General features: G+C 40.5%; 1 protein-coding gene across 5 annotated transcripts in view; it reads right to left on the bottom strand.

The window, feature by feature from the left end:
- Nucleotides 1-19,707, bottom strand: part of cadps2 (Ca++-dependent secretion activator 2) — a 343,471-nt gene that overhangs the window by 252,442 nt on the left and 71,322 nt on the right. For all 5 annotated transcript variants that reach the window (XM_041795900.1, XM_041795903.1, XM_041795901.1 and 2 more), the window contains exon 2: nt 17,764-17,877. In XM_041795900.1, coding sequence (XP_041651834.1) covers nt 17,764-17,877 — 114 coding nt within the window. The remainder of the gene's footprint in view (nt 1-17,763; nt 17,878-19,707) is intronic.

Here is a 19,707-nt window from a genome sequence, read left to right as displayed (position 1 = left end):
ATGCAGGATATTCTCATCATATCTGTATCAGCAGCTTTAAAAGGTAAATTCAAAGAAAAGTCCACAAATCAGGATAAAGATAGAAGAAAATAAACTTCTTTTGGTGTGTAATTAACTTTTTAACATCCAAACAAGTATAAAATATTAAGGTTAGGAGTATGAAAGGAAATGTGATGAATAAATTAATGGCAGCTTTGAAGCATCCCTGCTGCGTCTGGAGCATCCTTCAGTAAAAGGACATTAAAAGTTAACTCAGAAACTTCAAAAACATCTCTGTGGGGCTCGGGAAGAGAAAATAATGTCTGAAAGAACATGTAGAATAAAAAGACTTGTATGTTCATGTATGGAGGAGAAAAACAGAAGCCTGTGTGCTGACTTCAAACATTGACATACTCCTCCTCAGCTGAGTGTAAATCCACTTTCATGCTGCATTAGCCAGCTTCATGTGAAACTTGTATCAAAGCAAACAGACGCAGACAGATCAGGACTCCCACTCACACGCTGAGGGAAAACTAAGGAAAACATGCATTATAGAGCCTCAGGGCAGAGTGACAGAGCTCCTGGTGTGTTCACGGCCTCTCTGCACACGACAGGTGGGACAGAGAGGCAGAATTCAAACATAGAACAAACACTGAGCTGTGTTTGAGTGATACAGGCATGATGATTTAACACAGCCAGAGCAGAGGGAAGAGGATGAAGAGGAGAAATCCAGCTGACTACAAAACCAGCTTCACAGTTCACCAGGAAACGTGCAGTTTGTTTGTCACCAAGTAAGCAAAATTACAAAACAGTGCGATCAAAAACATTCTGTTTCTTTAAAGATTACTTCAGTTAATAAAGTGTCTTCTCTGCCACTGACTCTTGTTTGGTGGATTGGATGATTGAAGTTTGAACAAACAAGACATACTGGGATTTTAACTACTGCTTATTTAACAAACAGGAGCCTCAGTAGCATGTGGAAGAACCCTGACAGCCACAACAGCCTGGCACATCCTCCTCATGCTGCTCAACAGCCTGGTCACACACTGCTGTGGGATGGCATCCCATTCTTCAACCAGCAACCCACAAACTCATCTCTGCTGCTCATCACACAGATGCATACTCCTTACAAATGTGGCACCATTCATTTAATCCTCTACCTTTACAAGCCTTCCAGAGCTGGCTGCTGAGAAGCATTCCCACAGCAGGATGCTGCCACCATGCTGCTGGAGGGTTTTCTTTTTGACTTCATGGTTCAACGGTGCCAGGAATATCAATTGAATACTGATAATACTTTGTGCAGCCACCCTCTTTAACTTATCTTCATTTCTTTGACAATACGCTGTAGAAATCTGTTTTTACTTTGACATGTATATATTATCAGCTATCACCTAATGAATAGAAGTATACTGTATGCTGTTATAATCACTTGCATAGGTAACAGATGAAGTTGTATTTCTTTCGCAGGTATTCTCTGGTGATCATCAACAGAGTCTGACTTTTTTCTCTCTATTTGTATTCATTATCTAAGGAGAAATTTTACTGAAACAAACAGATGGTGAGAATCACAAGCAGCTGGACTGTGGGCGAGGTATCTGCTGCCATGAAGACCTGCGAGTGTGTCATCTTTCATTCATATCACTGAAAAGTATTTCTGCCAGCTAGGATGAGTTCTATCACAACTTCTCAGGATTCTGTCTACCAGATGTTTAGCAGTAAATATTGGAAATTAAATAGGAGGTGCAGTGTTTGAAACACCTTATTTAAGAAGGTATTTTATCTCAACAATGAACCCATGAAAAAAGAATTTATATTCGGTTCAGGAAGTTAGGTGAGCTCAAATCAAGAGTGTGAACATAAAGTGCTGTGAAAAAGCATTTAACCCCTTCCTGATGTTTTTTGTGTACTTGCCACAGTGAAATGTTAAAGATGATTAAAGATTATTCTCAAATTACACAAAGATAACATGAGCACAGAATGCATGTTTAAATGAGAATTTCATTTATGAAGGTGAAAAAGACAAATATGTAAACATGAGACAAATATGCAAAGAAATGAGAAATAAGGCAGGAGGTGAATACTTTTTTTCCCGCACATCATCAGACAGTTTACTAGGTTCACATGTACAACTGCTCATTTCCTCAAATATCTAATCAGCCAATCACATGACAGCATTCACTGAAGGCCTCAATTTAAGTTGAAGCATCCTTCACACATGACACATCCTGTGAGCGGCAGTTTTCTGCCCTGTTGATGGTACAGTTCAGAGGTGAATAACTATGGAGCTATTATTGTTGAAAAAACTATTTGCAAATGCACACAAAGACCCATACACAGATCTGCAAAATACATAGATCTGCAAATGTGTACACAGAGCTGCAAAGTACATAGATATATTTGTAAATGTGTGCACAAATCCACCTATGCATGCACAGATCTGCAAATATGTTCACAGATATGCAAATCTGTGCACAGATCTGTAAATGTGTGTAAAGATCACCAATTGCATGCAAAGATATGCAAATTTGTACAAAGATCCACAAATGTGTGCACTTGTCTGCAAATATGTAGACCAATTTGTAATTGTGGACTTCATTTGGTTCAACTCAGTCTTTTTTGTTTCTGGTTTTAAAGTCTTTGCACGCATTTGCAGATCTGTACAAATTTATGGATATGTGCATGCACTTCCAAGTCTATCTGTGCATTTCCAAATTTGGGTGTAGGTCTTTATATGCTTTTGCAAATAGTTTTGCAACAATAATAGCTCCATAAAAAAAAAACGCATTGGAGCTGATAGAAAGACAAAAATAACGCAAGTAAGCACTCTTTACAACCAGGGTATGAAGAGTGCACGTCATATTGAACATTGACACACCGATGCTGCTCCTGTCAGCAAAGAACACCAAACTGATAAAAGAATTCAAACAGGTTCACCAAAATTCAACAACAACAGCCTAGAACAGTGATACTCAACATGTGGCTCTGGACCCACATGTGGCTCTTTTGTGATGATTTGTGGCTCTTTTATGTCTTAATCTGAAATATTACTCCCCCAGAAAACCTTAAAAAGGAAAATGTTTCATTGCATGTAACATAAATCAGTTTGTTTTCCACTCTTATACAGTCGGCTTTGTCAAACATAATTGTTTGGTGTTATTTTTGTCTGCATATTTCCATCACCCTTATTTGCAATTTTTTGCTATTTTAATTCTATTTTTAGTGCTTTCAGCCCATTTTTGACACTTTTATCTAGCTTGTTGTAATTTTATACCCTTTTCGTTGCCTTCTTTTGCCACTTTTCGCCCATTTAAGCTGCCTTTTGCAATTAAATGCAAATAATTTCCCATTTTGCCAGTCTTTCATGCTTTTTGCCCATTTTCCCCACCTTTTTTTCAGATTTTTGCCCATTTGATCACTTTTCACTCATTCTTCCTCCATGTTGTTGCCACTTTTGGACCATTTTTGCAAACTGTAACTCATTTTTTGCCACTTTTCACCTATTTTTGCCACTTTCTGCTCTCTTTTGCCACTTTTCTACCAGTGTTTGCTGCTTTAAGCCACTTCTTTTTTTTGCCACTTCTTTTTGTCACCTTTCTCCCCTTTTTGACACTTTTATCCTGCTTTTTGCATTTTTTGCCCCGTTTTGCCATTTCGCGCCCATTTAAGCTGCCTTTTGCAATAAAATGCCACTTTTTGCCCATTTTCCCCACCTTTTTTTATGATTTTTGCCCATTTTAGTCACTTTTCACTTTTTTTATGCAACGTTTTTGCAACTTTCAACTCATTATTTGGTCATGTCCCACCCATTTTTGCCACTTTTCTCCCAGTAATTTGCCACATTTTAACTATTTTTGCCACGTTTGGCTTATTTTAATTGCCACTTTTCAACACTTAGATTGTGGCTCTTGCAAATATATATTTCAACAGTTTGGCTCTTTGGTTGAGCAGGGTTGAGTACCACTGGCCTAGAATAATGTTTCCTGGCCTAAGGAGTCTTGATTTCTGCTCAAATGGTCAACAACACGAAAGCCTCCAACAGCCATTCAAAGACACTTAAACCTCCTTTCTCCACAACTCTGATGATTTGTTTAAACTTCAGCACATCACATGGCATTGGTTGCTGCCAAGTTATTGGCAGCAACCAATGCCGTTTAGCTTATCATTTGTGATCATGAGCAGTTGAACATGTGTACCTAATAAAGTGGTCAGTGAGTGTTGATGACTCGTTAGCTCCTTCAACATCAAAAGCCGCCATAATTAAATGATTTATAATCATGTGAGCTTATTAGAGGTTCAGCTCTCTGAAACATTTATGAGTTAGAAAATAATAAATGCAGATATCCACCACTCTGTGTTAACCTGTAGCCTGGTTTTCAACTATTGATTCCATGTGTTTGGTTTCCCCGCTGCCCTCCATTATCTCATTTTCCACACAGATTAAAGGATTGATGGATGAAAGCTTGAAAGGTGGATGTGGCTCTGAACTGCAGTTCTTGGCAGACCTTGAGCAGCAGATATTGAGTGTGAGAGAGAGAGACTCTGTGCTTAAATAAAGGAAAAGTCTCAGAGCTGGAGGTCTGAGCAGCAGCTTCCTGCTGAGCTCCAGAAATGTCGCACACCTGCAGCACCGAGCACCTGCTGCTTCAAAATGCTCAATTACAGGTCGCACACCTGCCGCTCCAGCACAAAAAAGTATGTCCTTCATAAAAATGAAGCAGTGGTTTATTCCTGCACTGAAGGGGAGCAAGTGCATCTCAATCTTTGACCATTTTCAGACTCGGCATGTGTTCACTCAAGGCATTAAACACTTTAAAGACAGATGTAAAAATAAGAAACCAGCATCTCTTCTTTGGTAATACATCTGTTGTTTTTAGTCTTCAACCATCTAAAATGTCGACACCAGATCAACAATTTTTTCTTAACAAGATAGGGTGTCCTATGTCGCTCTGATCATGAAGCTGAGCCTCGCTTGGAGGATCTTGCTTGTGCACATGAAACCTTCCCATGACGTCGAGCTCCCCTGCCAGCTCTGGGACGCTTTCTCAGGCTTAAACTATATTCAGACAAAATTTAAAATGCAAAATCAAATAATCCTTCTCCAAATATTACATGTTTGAGAATACAGTCATGACTGAACTTTATTTTATGAGAGTATAACTCAACAGTGATGCTCATTTAGTCTTACACCTTTCAGGATTAACGATCCCCTCATCAAATCACAAGGGACAAACTTAAGAAACGAAAAACCAGACAGAAATCCCTGTTGTCTTTGTTATTTTTACATCTGAAGCTTCTTTTTGTTGTCATGACAGCCTTAAAATGTCATTTACAACCAAAACTGCGAAAGTTTTCTCCCAGTGAGCAACATTAAATTAAATCACCTCCCCTCCCTCTATGATCCGTCACATTACTCCCTCAGCAAAGTGCAAGACGGAGACAATTAAAAGCGCTCCAGCTCTCGGAGGGACGACTGATGGATGAGGATTTCATTTTCCATTTCTCCCCTGAGCCACACACACACACACACACACACACACAGAGGCCTGTCTATAGTAAAGGTATGAATTCCTGAAGACATGGTGAAGTGGTCAGAGCAGGTCGATAATGAAAACGTCTGGAGAGGACGGCAGAAAAATAAGCCCACATTTCATCATCGGACTGTCGCTATGGAACAAGAGTTCATTTCCAACAGAGCGGCCTTCAGGAGCTGACATGGAGGAATATACATCAGCTCTAGGGTTACTTGACATTGGCCTGCTGGTCTGTGAAGCTAATATTATAATAATGTGCTTATTCATGAAGCTAACCGGAGATAAATCTGAGGTGAGATATTCCCGTCAATATGTGAAGCATCAAACTCTTGCAGCCTTTTGAGCCCTACTGTAGTTCTTCATGTTTATACGTCATGTAGGGCTGGACATTTTCTGTCATTTCCATTTAATCAGGCATGTTTAAGAAAAAAATAGTTTCAGGCATGCAAGTCAGAATGTGTATTTTCAAAAGACTGAGGTTAAATTAATCCTCTTTGTGCCGTTTTATATTCAATGAAGGTTAAACAGGATTTGCAAATCATCAAATTTAGTTTGTATTCACATTTTACACAGTGTCCCAACTTTTTTGGGACAATGATTTGTAAATTCACTTCCTAAATGTGAAAATTTACATTAAGGCAGTACAATACAAAACAAGTATGCTACACTATATGGACAAAAGTATTCAGCCACCTCACCAGTACACCAACATGGACTGTAATGACATTGTATTTAAATCGATGTACTTTAATGTAGAGTTGGTCCCCTGTTGCAGCTATAACAGCCTCCACTCTTCCTAGAAGGCTTTTCACAGGATTTTGGAGTGTTTCTGTGGGACTTTGTGCCCATTCATTCTGCAGAGCATTTGTGAGGTCAGGCACTGATGTTGGACGAGAAGGTCTGGATCACAATCTCTGTTCCAGTTCATCCCAAGGTGCTTGATGGGGCTGAGGTCAGGGCTCTGAGTGGGCCAGTTCAGTTTTTCCACACCAAATTCATCAACCTGTGTCTTTACAGTCCTTGCTTTGTGCACTGGGGTACAGTCATGTTGGAATAGAAAAAGGTCTTCCCCAAACTGTTGCCACAAAGTTGGAAGCATAGCATTGTTGAAAATGTCTTGGAATGCTGAAGCATTAAGATTGGCCTTCACTGGAGATAAGAGGCCTGAAAAATTATCCTTCCTCCGCCAAACTTCACAGACAGGCAGGTAATGTTCTCCCAGCATCCACCAAACCCAGACTCACCAATCTCACTGCCAAACAAAGAAGCATGATTTGTCACCCCACAGAACATGTTCCCACTGCTCCACAGTCCAGTGTCAGTGTGCCTAACACCACTCTATCCAACTCTTGGCACTGGCCATGGAAACCCATTCATGAAGCTCCTGCTGCACAGTTTTACATCAATGCCAGTGGAAGTTCAGAAGGCAAGGCAAGGCAGGTTTATTTGTAGAGCACATTTCAGCAACAAGGCAATTCAAAGTGCTTCACACAGGACATTAAAATACACTGACAAAGGGAAAAAGAAACACAATGTGAACATTTTAAAATAAACATGTCAAAGGTGATTAAAAACAGCAAATAATACCCACAAAAGATAAAAACCTGGGTTCCTCTCTGTTTCTTTGCTTTTGTTTTTGTCAGAAACAACCTTGGTCCGTAGACTGGTTTCTATCCTAAACAGTTCTGCATTTCTGACCATCAGAAACAACCTTGGTTCGTTGACTGGATTCTGTCCCAGACAGTTCTACGTCTCTGATCATCAGAAAAAACCTTGGTCCATAGACTGGATTCTGTCCCAGACAGTTCTACGTCTCTGATCATCAGAAAAAACCTTGGTCCATAGACTGGATTCTGTCCCAGACAGTTTCACGTTACTGACCTATCCTGGATGCCAGAAACAACCTTGGTCCAGAGACCGGATTCTGCTCCAGACAGTTTCACGTTTCAGAATTCATCTTGCACTTCAAAGCTGAGTTGCTGTTGTTCCTAAACACTTCCACTTTCCAAAAATATCCTGGGTGCTTGATTTTATACACCTGTAGCAACAGGTCTGATTGAAACACCAACTTCAGTAATTAACTCTTTGAGTGCCATTGATGTATATATACGTCAGAGCGTTTTTTCTGCGGCTGGCACAAGGGGGCGCTCTCACGCTCCCTGTGAGTAATTTTGGGGCTTCTGGGATATGTAGTCGGAACACTACAGTCAGAAGAGGCGGTAGATCAAAGCCACAGAGATCAGAGGTGGAGACTCTGGGGTCAAAGAGCAGAGCGATCATTATGGAGGTAATCTAAGCTAAAAGTTCTAAAAATAGACGCTCGAAGAAACTTTAAACTTTTGCCTGAGAAATCGCTTACTCACTGAAACCGACCCTGGACTTAACGACAGCGAATCCAGGAATCAGCGCTTTCATTCATCTGCCTCGGTCGGCCAAGAGGCTAAAGAATGCCGCGAGGTCTCCCCCGTGTGTCGGAGAAATAAGGCAGCCTCTCGCCAGCTGGATGCATACAGCGACGACACTTCAGAGACGGACTTTTCCGACCCAGACTCTGAGGAATGGCTGCCGAGTGAACGGAGCGGATCTTGTCCTCCGTCCCAGAGCGATGGGGGTAAGTTAACATTAGGAAGCCACTGATTATTCAGACAGATCTATCGAATGAAACCATCACTCATGCTCCTGTGATTTCAGAAGCAGACTTGAGAGAAGAGCAAGCCCCATGCAGTTCTGCAACACCGTCTGTTGGCAGAAAAAGAGGTAAGAACAAAAAAAAAGGAAATAGAGAGTTTCTTCTTTCATTTGAGCTATTTGGTGTTTTCAGAGTCACAGTACAAAATATTCTGTGGGTCTTGAAAGATGACTCAAAATGGCCAAAAATGCTGGCACAAGCCACTTTCCATTTTATAAAAGTGCTGGCACTCAATGAGTTAACAAGTATGGCCAAATACTTTTGTCCACTTAGTGTATGTGGGTAAAAAAATGCTGTCATTGGGGATGGGTACAATCAGCCATTTCAACATTTAAGTTTCTTTCTTTCACTCCTTAGCAGATGCTTTGAGGTGCTTTCTACGTTTACAGCAGTGACACCCATCAGTCCTGTGTGTCAGTTCTCAGTTAAATAAGGGTGATGGTAACGTATGACTCAGCTGATAGAGCTGTCTATAGTCACACGCTGTACATCAGCCCTCAGCTCTGCGGCTCTCCTTTTTCCATTCTCATAGCTGTTGTTAGCCGTGATAGTGGTTAGACAAACCCCATCAGCTTTCTTCTTCTCCTTCCACTAACCTTAACGTGAGCATGTCTCCAGTTTCATCATTAGCAGGCTCTAGTATCCTCATCAGGACGTGTGCTAACAGTTTCTCTGATATGCAAGTTTAACACCACAACATGACTTACACTACAAAAGAAAGTGATGTGTAAAAGTCCAGTTTTGACAGACTTCTGTGCCTTCTGCTAATGCTAATGAATAAAGCAGCAGGAGAGCAGTGATAGCGTCCAACAGAACTGCTCTTTGGCATTAGTTCATAAGTCTAATGGATGGAGAGGAGGACATGTGCTTCAGTGTGACACAGTTGACAGGATCAGCCAAAGGACTGCAGGACAGCCAGTAATAACATCGGCAGAGTTCTCTGTCCTCTGGTGAGCGTTAGCGGACGCAGCCGTCGCTGTCAGCTGGGCCAGTAGGTGTAAAGAGGTCTCATTATGGACTAGAGTGTTTGACAGATGGACTGTGTGATACTGTAATCCTTCAGTATGACTAATAGAGCAAACATAAATACAAGGATGTAACTGTATGTACCATCGGCGCCAGTATCCAAGCAAATAATTTGTTTCTGGTACCTCAGCCAAGATTATCAGATTACACAGATGAATCACTGAAGACAGTAATCCCATTAATATCCTCCAAAAGGATTATAAAACAACATTTGTAAGCCCCTCTCATACCTCCCTTCTAACTTAAATTCAAGAGGAAGTATAAGAATATAAGATAGGGTTGAACAATTTTGGGGAATAATCTAATTGTGATTTTTCCCCCAATACTGTAATTGCGATTTGATATGTGATTATTCCTTAACTTTCTTTATTCCTAAACAAGGGCTGAACAATTCTTTTAAAATATTGCATTCTGATTATTCTGAATGAATTATTGCATTGAAGGGTTTTTGTCATTCTCATATTTAACCTCCTAAGACCCAGCATGCACATATGAGGACATTACAACAGAGTCATAATTTCTGCTATTAAAATTTTTGTGATTTTTGTCAGAAATATCCATATAAATGTAAGCAATTTGTTTGAAATGTTGGGATACATTGCTATTTAGATTTTTTTGGGGGGGGGGTTGTTTGGAATTGAGCAAATATTTTCATGAAAATTTAAAGGATATGTTGATAAATTTTTGGGAGTTTCATTGCAAGAATTTGGGCAAATTTGCTTGATTGTTTTGAGGAATTGTCATGGGAAATTGGGACATTAAATTTTTGGGAATCAGGAATTTAGAGGTAGATGTTTTTTTAACTTTTTGGTAATTTTCATAGAAATTGTAGGAATTTATTCTGATGTTTGGATGATTTCAACTTTTTCATGGATTTTTGGACAGTGCATTGGTAATTTTCTCCAGAATTTGCAACAAAATTTTAGGGGAAATGTTTGATATTTGGGGGATTTGCTTGAAAATGGGCATGGATTTTCATGGAATTTTGGGGGGGATGATAAAGCTTCACTAAAAGATTTAATAATTATCTAAATGGGATGGGGGGGGGGGGGGGTATTTTTCCAAGAAAATTCAATTCAAAAAACATCCTGATGTTTTCACTGATCAAACCCTCCTTATCCCAAATAATTAGGAAAAAGTCAAAATGCTTTCAAAACAAAAGCTCAGGTCTCAGGAGATAAATAAGAAAAAAGTACAAAATTAAGAAAGTAGGATTTTTTGTAGACTATTCTAAAAAATAATGGCACTTGAAGGATTGCATGATATGTCAAAGTTTTAAACCTCACAGCCCTCAGTCCCTACAGCCACTCCTCAACTGTTTCCAGGAAATCAATGATTGGATGGCACAAAATTTCTTAAAACTTAATCTACAAAAAACAGAAATACTTCTCTTTGGCCCCAAATTCAAAATCACCTCTGCCCTGCATCAGCCTGTGTCAAACCCTCTGCTGGAAACCTGGGTGTGATTTTTGATTCTTCTTTTACTTTGACAAACAAATAAACTCAGTGGTGAGAGGTTTTTTCTTTCCTTTCTTTTCATTCCTTCAAAGCACAGCTAAAAACATTCTTTTCCTTGGCCTTTGACTCAAATTAGACCGCTCCCTCATATCCCTTTTCTGTTAAACCAACACTCCCGGTATTAACGTCTCTTCACTCGTGTTTATTTTCTAATGTTCTGTGCTGTTTTGTATATTGTTATTTGTACCTTGCCTATCTCTGTAAAGCACTTTGGTCAGCTCGGGCTGTTTTTAAATGTGCTATATAAATAAAGTTGACTTGACTTGACTTAATCTGGTATTTTAACACAAATTTCAGTTCAAAGAAATATTGCACATTTTGCGATTTGTAAATTGCAGCAGGCCGTATTGCTATTTAATCTAATTTTCGATTAATCACCCAGCCCTAGTATAAGACACATTCTAAGTGCCCATTTCTTCATCTAAAAAGTCGACTACATTCTATATAATGGTGAGAAACAAACCGTTGTAAAATGCAGACATGCACCTTCATGACAGCAGCTACAGCAGCCACCATTAGGCACATGGTCTGACATGATTGATAACTTGTTCCCAGTGTTTATAACCAACAGCTGCTTCACTCCACAAATCTCCCTGGGAGGGATGACACCCACAGACTGAAAAAGCACTGGACAAAGTCTGGTTACTGTAGCTGTCTTTTAAAGCCAATCTGTGGCTTAGGCCATAATGACAATGCTGTCTCCAGGTGAGACTCTCTGCAGGACCCAAACAGTCCAAGAAGCCTGCATACTCCGAACCCTTGTCGAACTATTGCCTTACTCCCTGCCACTTTCAGTTGCATGGAGGCAACTTTCTTGTTCACTGGAGAGAACAGCATAGCAGTGCTCAGCCAGGAGCTCGGGAGTATCCCCACACCCACCTGGTGTGTCTCACTCTGGGCAACTGCAGAAAATAAGCGACGAGTGTCTTAGGCATAAGGGAAGGATTCTCCTCTACTGTGGATATACCAGTATGTAAACAGCACCCTAGTTAAGTACTGACTCTGATTTTTAGGGTTTAAGAGATTCACAGAGTGCCACAGGTGCTTTGCAAGGGTCCGGTGTGACCAAAACCTCCTGTATGTGTTAGTATCTTCATTTTTCTGCTGTGTTCAGGTGATGAAAAAGCCTCTTTCTGAAGATATGGTGAATAAAATGCCCAATTCTGCAGCATTCAGAGGTAGCTGCCACTGTTAAAGCTTTGTTTGCCTTTCAGGCCTCATGTGACTGAAAGCTATAAATCCTGGAGAGACTTTTATTCAGGGTTTTACTCTTTAAAAGTACACATGAATATTACATTTCTTTTCTGCAAAGCTCTGTTTGAATACTGTGCAGTCAACCCTTTCGTGACCTTGCAGACTCACTGTTCAATGAGGTGGAGAGAGCAGCAGTGGGTTACTGAACCATACAGAAACCTGACAAAGACATGACTGAGCATACAGAGGTCCTAATGATCAATCACTAACCCACATTACTTTCCAGAGGCCTTCTATGCACCTAGAATAAGGGTTACAGTTCGTCAAACTGATGAAATGCTACATGAATAGCCTCCTAATTAACTGAACTCAACCCGAGCAGTCTTTGTCACACATATTCTCTCATCCCTCCTTCTGCTTTTGGGTTTCTCTGCCTACACGTTCAGTTTGTTAGCAGTCTGTCTGAAAGCCTCAGTGTAGCAGCTTGTTAAAAAGTGTCAAACTTCACTATCACATATGTGAAGTGTTTCCTCTCAGAATAAGTAAAGCCATCCGGCTTTGTGACGAGATGCTGATGCAGCAGAGAAGCTTAGCTTCCTTACTGTAAGGACAGAAAAAAACACACTTGACAATGATGATGCATGCATGTGACGAGGACAATCAGTGTGAAAGCTGTGAAATCCTTTTATCTCCCCAGCTGTCCCACTTCCTGTTGGGATTCCAGTTCAGAGTTCCCTCCTCTGCCGATGATTCACCTCCATCGTGTTCAGCTCTATCGCCTCCTCTGCTCCTTTTCTGAGTCTGAAAATAAACGGAGGATCCCCTTCTTTTTTTGAGTACTGTGGTTGATACAAAAATATACAATAAAGGGAAGTCATGAAATTAAATCTGCCTGACTAACCTGATTCGTAATGCTTTAATTCTTCCAGTCTTCTCAGTTATCATTTCTGCAGGGCTCATTTAGGACTTAAAAAAAGAAACATGGTAAAAATATTTCTGCGTGACTCAATGATCTGATTATAAAACCCATCAACAGTCGGACGAACATCGAAACACAGTTCTATTGTGGACTAAATACGCATTTTAAAAACCCGCAAGTGACTGACCTAATTCAACAGAGGTCCAGACAGCTGGTGCTAGTAGTCTCACAGTTAGTGAAATGGGGATCACGTGTGTCTGAAAGGGCCAGTCACTGGTTAATCAGTATTCCTGGCTACCATTACACCATGAAGACAAAAGAACAGTCTGAGCAACTCAGAGATAAGGCTGTTGAAAACTATAAGTCAGGGGATGGGTATATAAACAGTTCCAAGATACAGAACATCCCCCAGAGCTCAGTTAAATCCATCATCACGAAATGAAGGAATCTGTCACATGTGTAAATCTGCCTAGTTAGACCGTCCTCACAAACTGAGTGAGCGTGCAAGAAGGAGACTAGTGAGAGAGACCACCAAGACACCTATGACTACTCTGAAGGAGTTACAAGCTTCAGCAGCTGATGGGAGAGACTCTGCAGACAACAACTGTTGGCCGGGTTCTTCACCAGTCAGAGCTTTATGGGAGAGTGGAAAAGAGAAAGACACTGTTGAAGAAAACTCAGATTCAATCTGGACTAGAGTTTACCAAAAGGCATGTGGGAGACTCCATGGTCAAGAGGAAGAACACTGCACATCACCACAAACACACCATCCCAACTGTGAAGCACGGTGGTGGCAGCATCCTGCTGTGGGGATGCTTCTAAGCAGCCGGCCCGGGAAGGTTTGTAAAGGTAGAGGGTAAAATAAATGTGGCAAATCCTGGAGGCCAATCTTATTTAGTCTGCAAGAGAACTATGGCTTGGGAGAACATTTATTTTCTACCAAGACGATAAACTGAAGCATACAGAGCATTGCTCTTTGATTTGGGATATCATTTCTATAGAATAAAGATAAAAGTGGTCCAAGGATAGATCCCTGTGGTACTCCTTAGCTGATCTCCTTTAAAGATGACTGGCAAAATAAGGAGGGCTGCACTTTTTTTGATCTCTGACTTTATTGCAAGCAAATCTGAAGATGAAGTGGTACAGAAAGAAGAGGAAAAATCTCTGTAAAAGCACCAAAGAAAGCCAAAAAAGTTCCAGTCTTTGACCTTTAAAACTGTGCTCTGAGTCCTGGGACTGAGATCCTCCATTAGTCTGTTATCAGTACAGTAACAGCAGAGCTCTTTGGTCCCTCTTGTGTGGCTGGAAACTATCCTGAGATCACTTCCAGTGTTTCCTGCCTCCTTCCTCCTCCACAGCTCTCATGACGGAGTGGTTTTTAAGCTCATATGGCACAAAGTAATTAATTTTATGGCTTGTGTTGGGCTGAAAAAGATTGAAAAATCGACCCAGGAGGAGTTTTTCTGAACTCAGTGCCACCAATCTCTTCTTCTTCTTCTTCTAGACTGGCACAAATGTTCTCTTTGATACTTCCTAAAATACTTCCCCTTCTTTTCCTTGCCACGTTTTCTGATTTGTTTCCTAAAATAAGCTCTGCATTTGGATGGAGACCTGTCCTCTGACTCCTCCAGAAACACTGTGACGATCCCTCCCACATCCACTCATGTTTCCCTCTCTCCTGTGTTGGAGGAGGACAGCTGCAGCAGAGATTGCAGTACATTTCCTCACGCCTTTATCTCCATTTTTACTCTCCATCCGTCTCCTATCTGTTGCTCCTCTGCTTCCTCTATCTCCCCCTCATCTTTGTCTTCCCCCTCTCTGTGGGAGCTCCCATCATCAGGGCTGAGATGGAGATCTTATCAGTGGCTCGCAGCTCGTCTCCTTAATCGCCAGCAATTGTGAGACGAGAGGGTGTCACTGAAACTTGGCAGCGTTTTTGTCACTGCAGAGGAACTGACGGTTTGAGTGATCAAAGTGAGATGATTGGTTCATCTCTGTGAGAGCGGATATTAACTCTTCATGTCTCAAATGTCCTCCTAAGATGGTGCCAGAGCATCAACAAGCATGTAAACATTCAGGATAATAACAACAATGGGGATCTGTGCTGGTTTCCATTCTTCATGAAAATGGCAGATGTTCCACGTCACAGCAGAAACACAAGATTATCTATTTTCTGCATCTCATTGTGCTGCAACTCTGAATCATCACTGGTATACAAAATGTTTACTGGAGAAGAAAATGCAGAGTATGAGTGAACAGAAAACACACGATGAAGGTGGAAAAGCACAGTGAGTCTACTCAACAACTGCTCTTAAGAGGAAATGTGTTCTTAAAAACCTCTTACACGGTTCTGAAGAACATTCACCAAAGTTTTCAAATCTGTGATTTGTTCTTAGCCCAGAACAAAATCTAAGAACACTCTGAAGCATTCTTATGAACATTAATACAATTAAATAATGTGCAAAAATACATGATCTAAATATGGTCAATTAAATCAAATGCAATGTTTGTGACCTTCACTGCAAAAAATAATCAAATCTTCCTCTTTGGTGTCACTCAGAGAAGCACGAAATCCAGTTAAGCGCTATCAAAGTATTGTGTTCACAGTTTATTTCAGTATAAATTAGTGATATCTTGCTCCATTCCTGTGTGCCTTCTGTGTTTGCACACTGCTCTGCAGTCTCATGCCCCTATTTGGGCATAAAAGGTTTTATTTTTTTTCTAAATGCCAATTAGGAGAATTGACACAAGCTTCCAGCATAGGTAACAATTCAACAGTCAAAAAATCTGTCAAGAATACCAAATACACTATATGAAAAATATAGTGTATGAAAAATGGACAAAAATATTTGGCCACACCTGTGTAACCCTTTACCTACTGAGCCGGCGCCAGCGCTGTGTTTTTTATGTCCAGAGTATTATTACTGTAACTCTGCCAAAGTTTGTCCAATCAGAAAAATTCCAACAGTGTTGGAAAGCTGAGATTGGTTATGCACACATATATGGTTCATTACGGTACTCGCAACCATATGACGTGGTCATTCATAGCAAAACACCATAGCAAAACACCAGAAGAATTGCGAGACTGCTACATGGATTCTCAACACTGTAACTCCTCGAAAGTTTGCTCAATCTAAAAAATTCCAACGCTGACAGAGAGCTGAGAATCTGTGCTTTCTGGCATCATATGATGTGTGGTATATATATTACAGTAATGTCAAACAGCACCGCAAAAACAGCAGCTTTGGCAGAAGACAAGCGAGAAAGTAGAGTGAAGGAAGAGAGTAAAAGGAGAGCGAGCAAGAGTGGTGTTTTGTTTTCAAAAAATAGCATTAGATGGTGGCATTTGTGCGTGTCTGTCATGTGCAATAACAATATGTTACTTGAGAATGTTGAGAATGCATTTTTCCACCTTTATTTGCACTAATTGTCGCCTATGCATATAGTTATCTTTTGCACTGTGTTTTGCACACCCAGAGTCCTAGCCTCGAACAATGACTGGTGATTGTTCTAAACATGTACAGGTTCACATTTCAAATGTCAAATCAAAACTTCATGAGCAATAACAAAATTTCTACTCATAAAAGCCACGAAAAACAAATCCGTTTTTGTGTTTTTCTTCTTTTAAACTGCTGACAATTCCATATTATGTGCAATAACCATTAACCAGATGTTGAAAAGTCAAGTTCAAGTACTCCTGGGAAAAGGGACCAAAGCTCTCAGACTTAGGGCATTTCCTGACTATTTTACAGCCAAAATAACAAAATATGTCCAAATCGCTGTTTTTAGACTAAGTAGGTAAAGGGTTAATACTGAACTCAGGTTTTTCAATCAGACCCGTTGCCACAGGTGTAAAAAATCAGTCACCTAACAATGCAGTCTCCCTCTGCAACCACTTGTGATCCTAAATGGTCATTCTGCAGAGCTCAGTGACTTAAGGCTGAGGATGTTCCTAAGTGTCTATTTTCCTATTCTCCTGTGTGATCATGGGGGGGAAAAGCTTGTCTGGAGGAGGGAATTTAACTCCTTGTTGTCAGTGTTTTGAACTGTTAGACTGAGATAAGGCTCCGTTGTTGTGGAGAAGTGGATCACATTTGTCCGCTGCTGGGACGTCTTCTCTCTTACATGTCCGACTCTGGCGGGGAGTTTTCAGCAAAAGGTGTGTGCACAGGTAAATCTTGTGTTCTGGGTGGAGTGCCTCTGATATTTTTAAATCCTGGCTTTTCAACAACACTGGGCTCATGTGTTTAGCGACGTGTTGTGTTACTGCTGCCGTTATCTCAGAGTCATCTTACAGCGTATTTTAACGAATACCAAATGAGTTCAACCTCTTCCTTTTCAAAGCTGAATGACTGCCCAGCACTGCAGATCCAGCGCTGTTTCTCATCGTCCATCTCTGAATGCAGCTAACTAACCGCTAACTGGCCACACTGCTCTGCTTACCTTCCTCTTCCTTGCTTCACTCGCCGCTGATACAAAAACATGCATGTGCAGAGGAGTTTTCTGGATGGGGAGAGAAAGAGCTCTCTGCTGTGAGAGATACGTTTGTAACTCTCACAGCAGAGAGCTGTCAGAGATACAAATCCAAGTTTGTAAAATATGTTGTTTTGCAGCAAGTAGACATGTGACTGATTACAAGCTACAAGCTGTCTCTTCTATGTAAATCACTGCAGGCCTGATCAGGAAACTGTTGGTGTAATTATTGAAATGCTAACATGCTTGTTTGAAAGCTAAGTGCATGTCTTTGAAGGATTACATCTGTGCAGATAAGGAGAGACGTCCCATGTGTGCTGAGATTCCTTTCCTGCAAGCCTCAGAATCCCTTGCAGATTTGTAAACCCAAATAGGTAGAAACAAAGATGTTTTTGCTCTGAGAGGAGAATAAAGAAGAGATCAAACTGTCTTGCCTCATAGTAGCTCTTCACTGCATTGCAGAAAGCTTCATCTGCCACGATCTGAGTCTCCCCGTTGAGGAAGGCCAGAAAACGATCTTTTACCGCCTGCAGCTGCTGCTTGTTCACCTGTGAGAGGAAATCGAGAGATGACAGAGGAGAAAGATGGAGTAGGGAGAGAAACGAGGATGTAGGCAGAGAAGGGAGTAATAAATAAGAGAGAAGGGGAGGAAGAGCAGAAGATGATAGCAGGGCAGGATGGATGAGAGAGGGAACAAAAGTACAAGATTAGAGTCATTGTCAAAGTGTGACGGAGTCTGGCATAGTCATTAAAAAGACGAGAGGAGTCACATTATCCAACAAATGCCTTTCATTTAGGAGTCACGGAAAACAAGAGAGGAAGGAGAACCAGTCTGAGTAAGGCTGGAGAAAGATCAGACATGATTGGAGGCTGGTGGAGAGTCTAAGACAGGACAGAACTGTAAGAAGAACAGCTGGTAGTGATGCACTCTATGGCAATTGTTCTCTACCTTTTTAGCCCACAACCCCCAAAATAAAGGTGCCAGAGACCAGGGACCCCCGCTGTACCTGAAGCTGGTTGGACACAGCCATGAACATTCAAGAATAGTCATGTTCAGACAAGGCAGCCCATGAGGAGGGATAAAGATGGAGGTTTGTGGGACCCTGCCAAACTGGGGGCCCACAGAGATCAGCAAAATCATGGTCAATTGTAAAGTTAAGCTGTGAAAACCATATTTAATATTTGACATGAATAATAACCACTCATCAAAGAAACAAATGAAAACTTTTGTTTAAAAAACCTAATTAAAATGGGCCAAGAATTGCAAAAATGGTAAATAATGGCAAAAAATGGTGGAAAAGGTGGGGGATACTTAAATAACATAAATGGGTTAAAGGTTTAAAATTAGATAAAAGTGGCAAAAAATAACCAAAAATGGGTTAGATTGGCAAAAACGCGCACAAAAAGTGGTGAAGGGGGATTAAAAATTGACTGAAATGGCAAAAAAGAAATTGCAAAAAAAAAAGGGGTAAATTAGGTGGAATGGGATGAAATAGATATAAACTGGCAAAAATGGTTAAGCTGTGGTCAAAATGGGCAAAAGGGGGTTTAAAAAGTGGTTATTAGTGGCAATAATGGGTCAACAAAGGCAACAATAGGCAGAAAGCCGAAAGAATTGGTTTAGAAATGGCAAAACTAGGCAGAAAAAAGTGGTGAAAAATGGACAAAAATGGGTTTTAAGTGGCAAAAATGATTCAAAATGGGCAAAATTGGAGTTGAAAAGTGATGAAAAAGGGTAAACATTTGAAAAAATTGGTGTAAAGTGGTTACAGCATAATTTTAAAAATATTCTGAGTTTTTTTAAAGGCATTTGTGTCTCGTGACCCCCAAGGGGGTCCAGACCTCAAGGTTGAGAACCACTGGCTCTACGGTACTGCATGGTTAAACAACACTTTACGCCTCATTTCTGGAGCACAGGGCATCAACACAAACACACCAGAGCCCAGTATACAGAACAGAACATAGACGTAGTGATCATCAGCGAACTATAAATGTTTAGTCAGTCTGACCTGATTTAAAGAACACAAAGCATCACTTCTTTCATCATATCTGATAATAGAGTATTTTTTCTTCAACAACAATTCAGCGTAACTTAAATGTTTTGGATCATCAAATCAAACCAAACCAATTTCTATATCTCACAAAGACAACCCAAGTAAATACAAAATACAGTTTCTAATGATGATTTTATTTATTAAGGGAGAAAAAGCCAAACCTCTCTGGCCCTATGTGAAAAAGTTATTGCCACCCTTGTTTAATCTTAAGTTAACTGTGATTAACCACAGTTCTTGGAAAGCTGAGTTCAGTTTCACTGGCCACACCCAGGCCTGATTACCTCCAGATTAGTTGAATGTAGAAATCACTTAAATAGAAGCTGT

This window comes from Cheilinus undulatus, linkage group 9 (genome assembly GCF_018320785.1).
Source record: "Cheilinus undulatus linkage group 9, ASM1832078v1, whole genome shotgun sequence".
NCBI lineage: Eukaryota > Metazoa > Chordata > Actinopteri > Labriformes > Labridae > Cheilinus > Cheilinus undulatus.
Note: the sequence above shows the minus strand (reverse complement) of the source record. Positions and strands in the feature narration are given on the sequence as shown.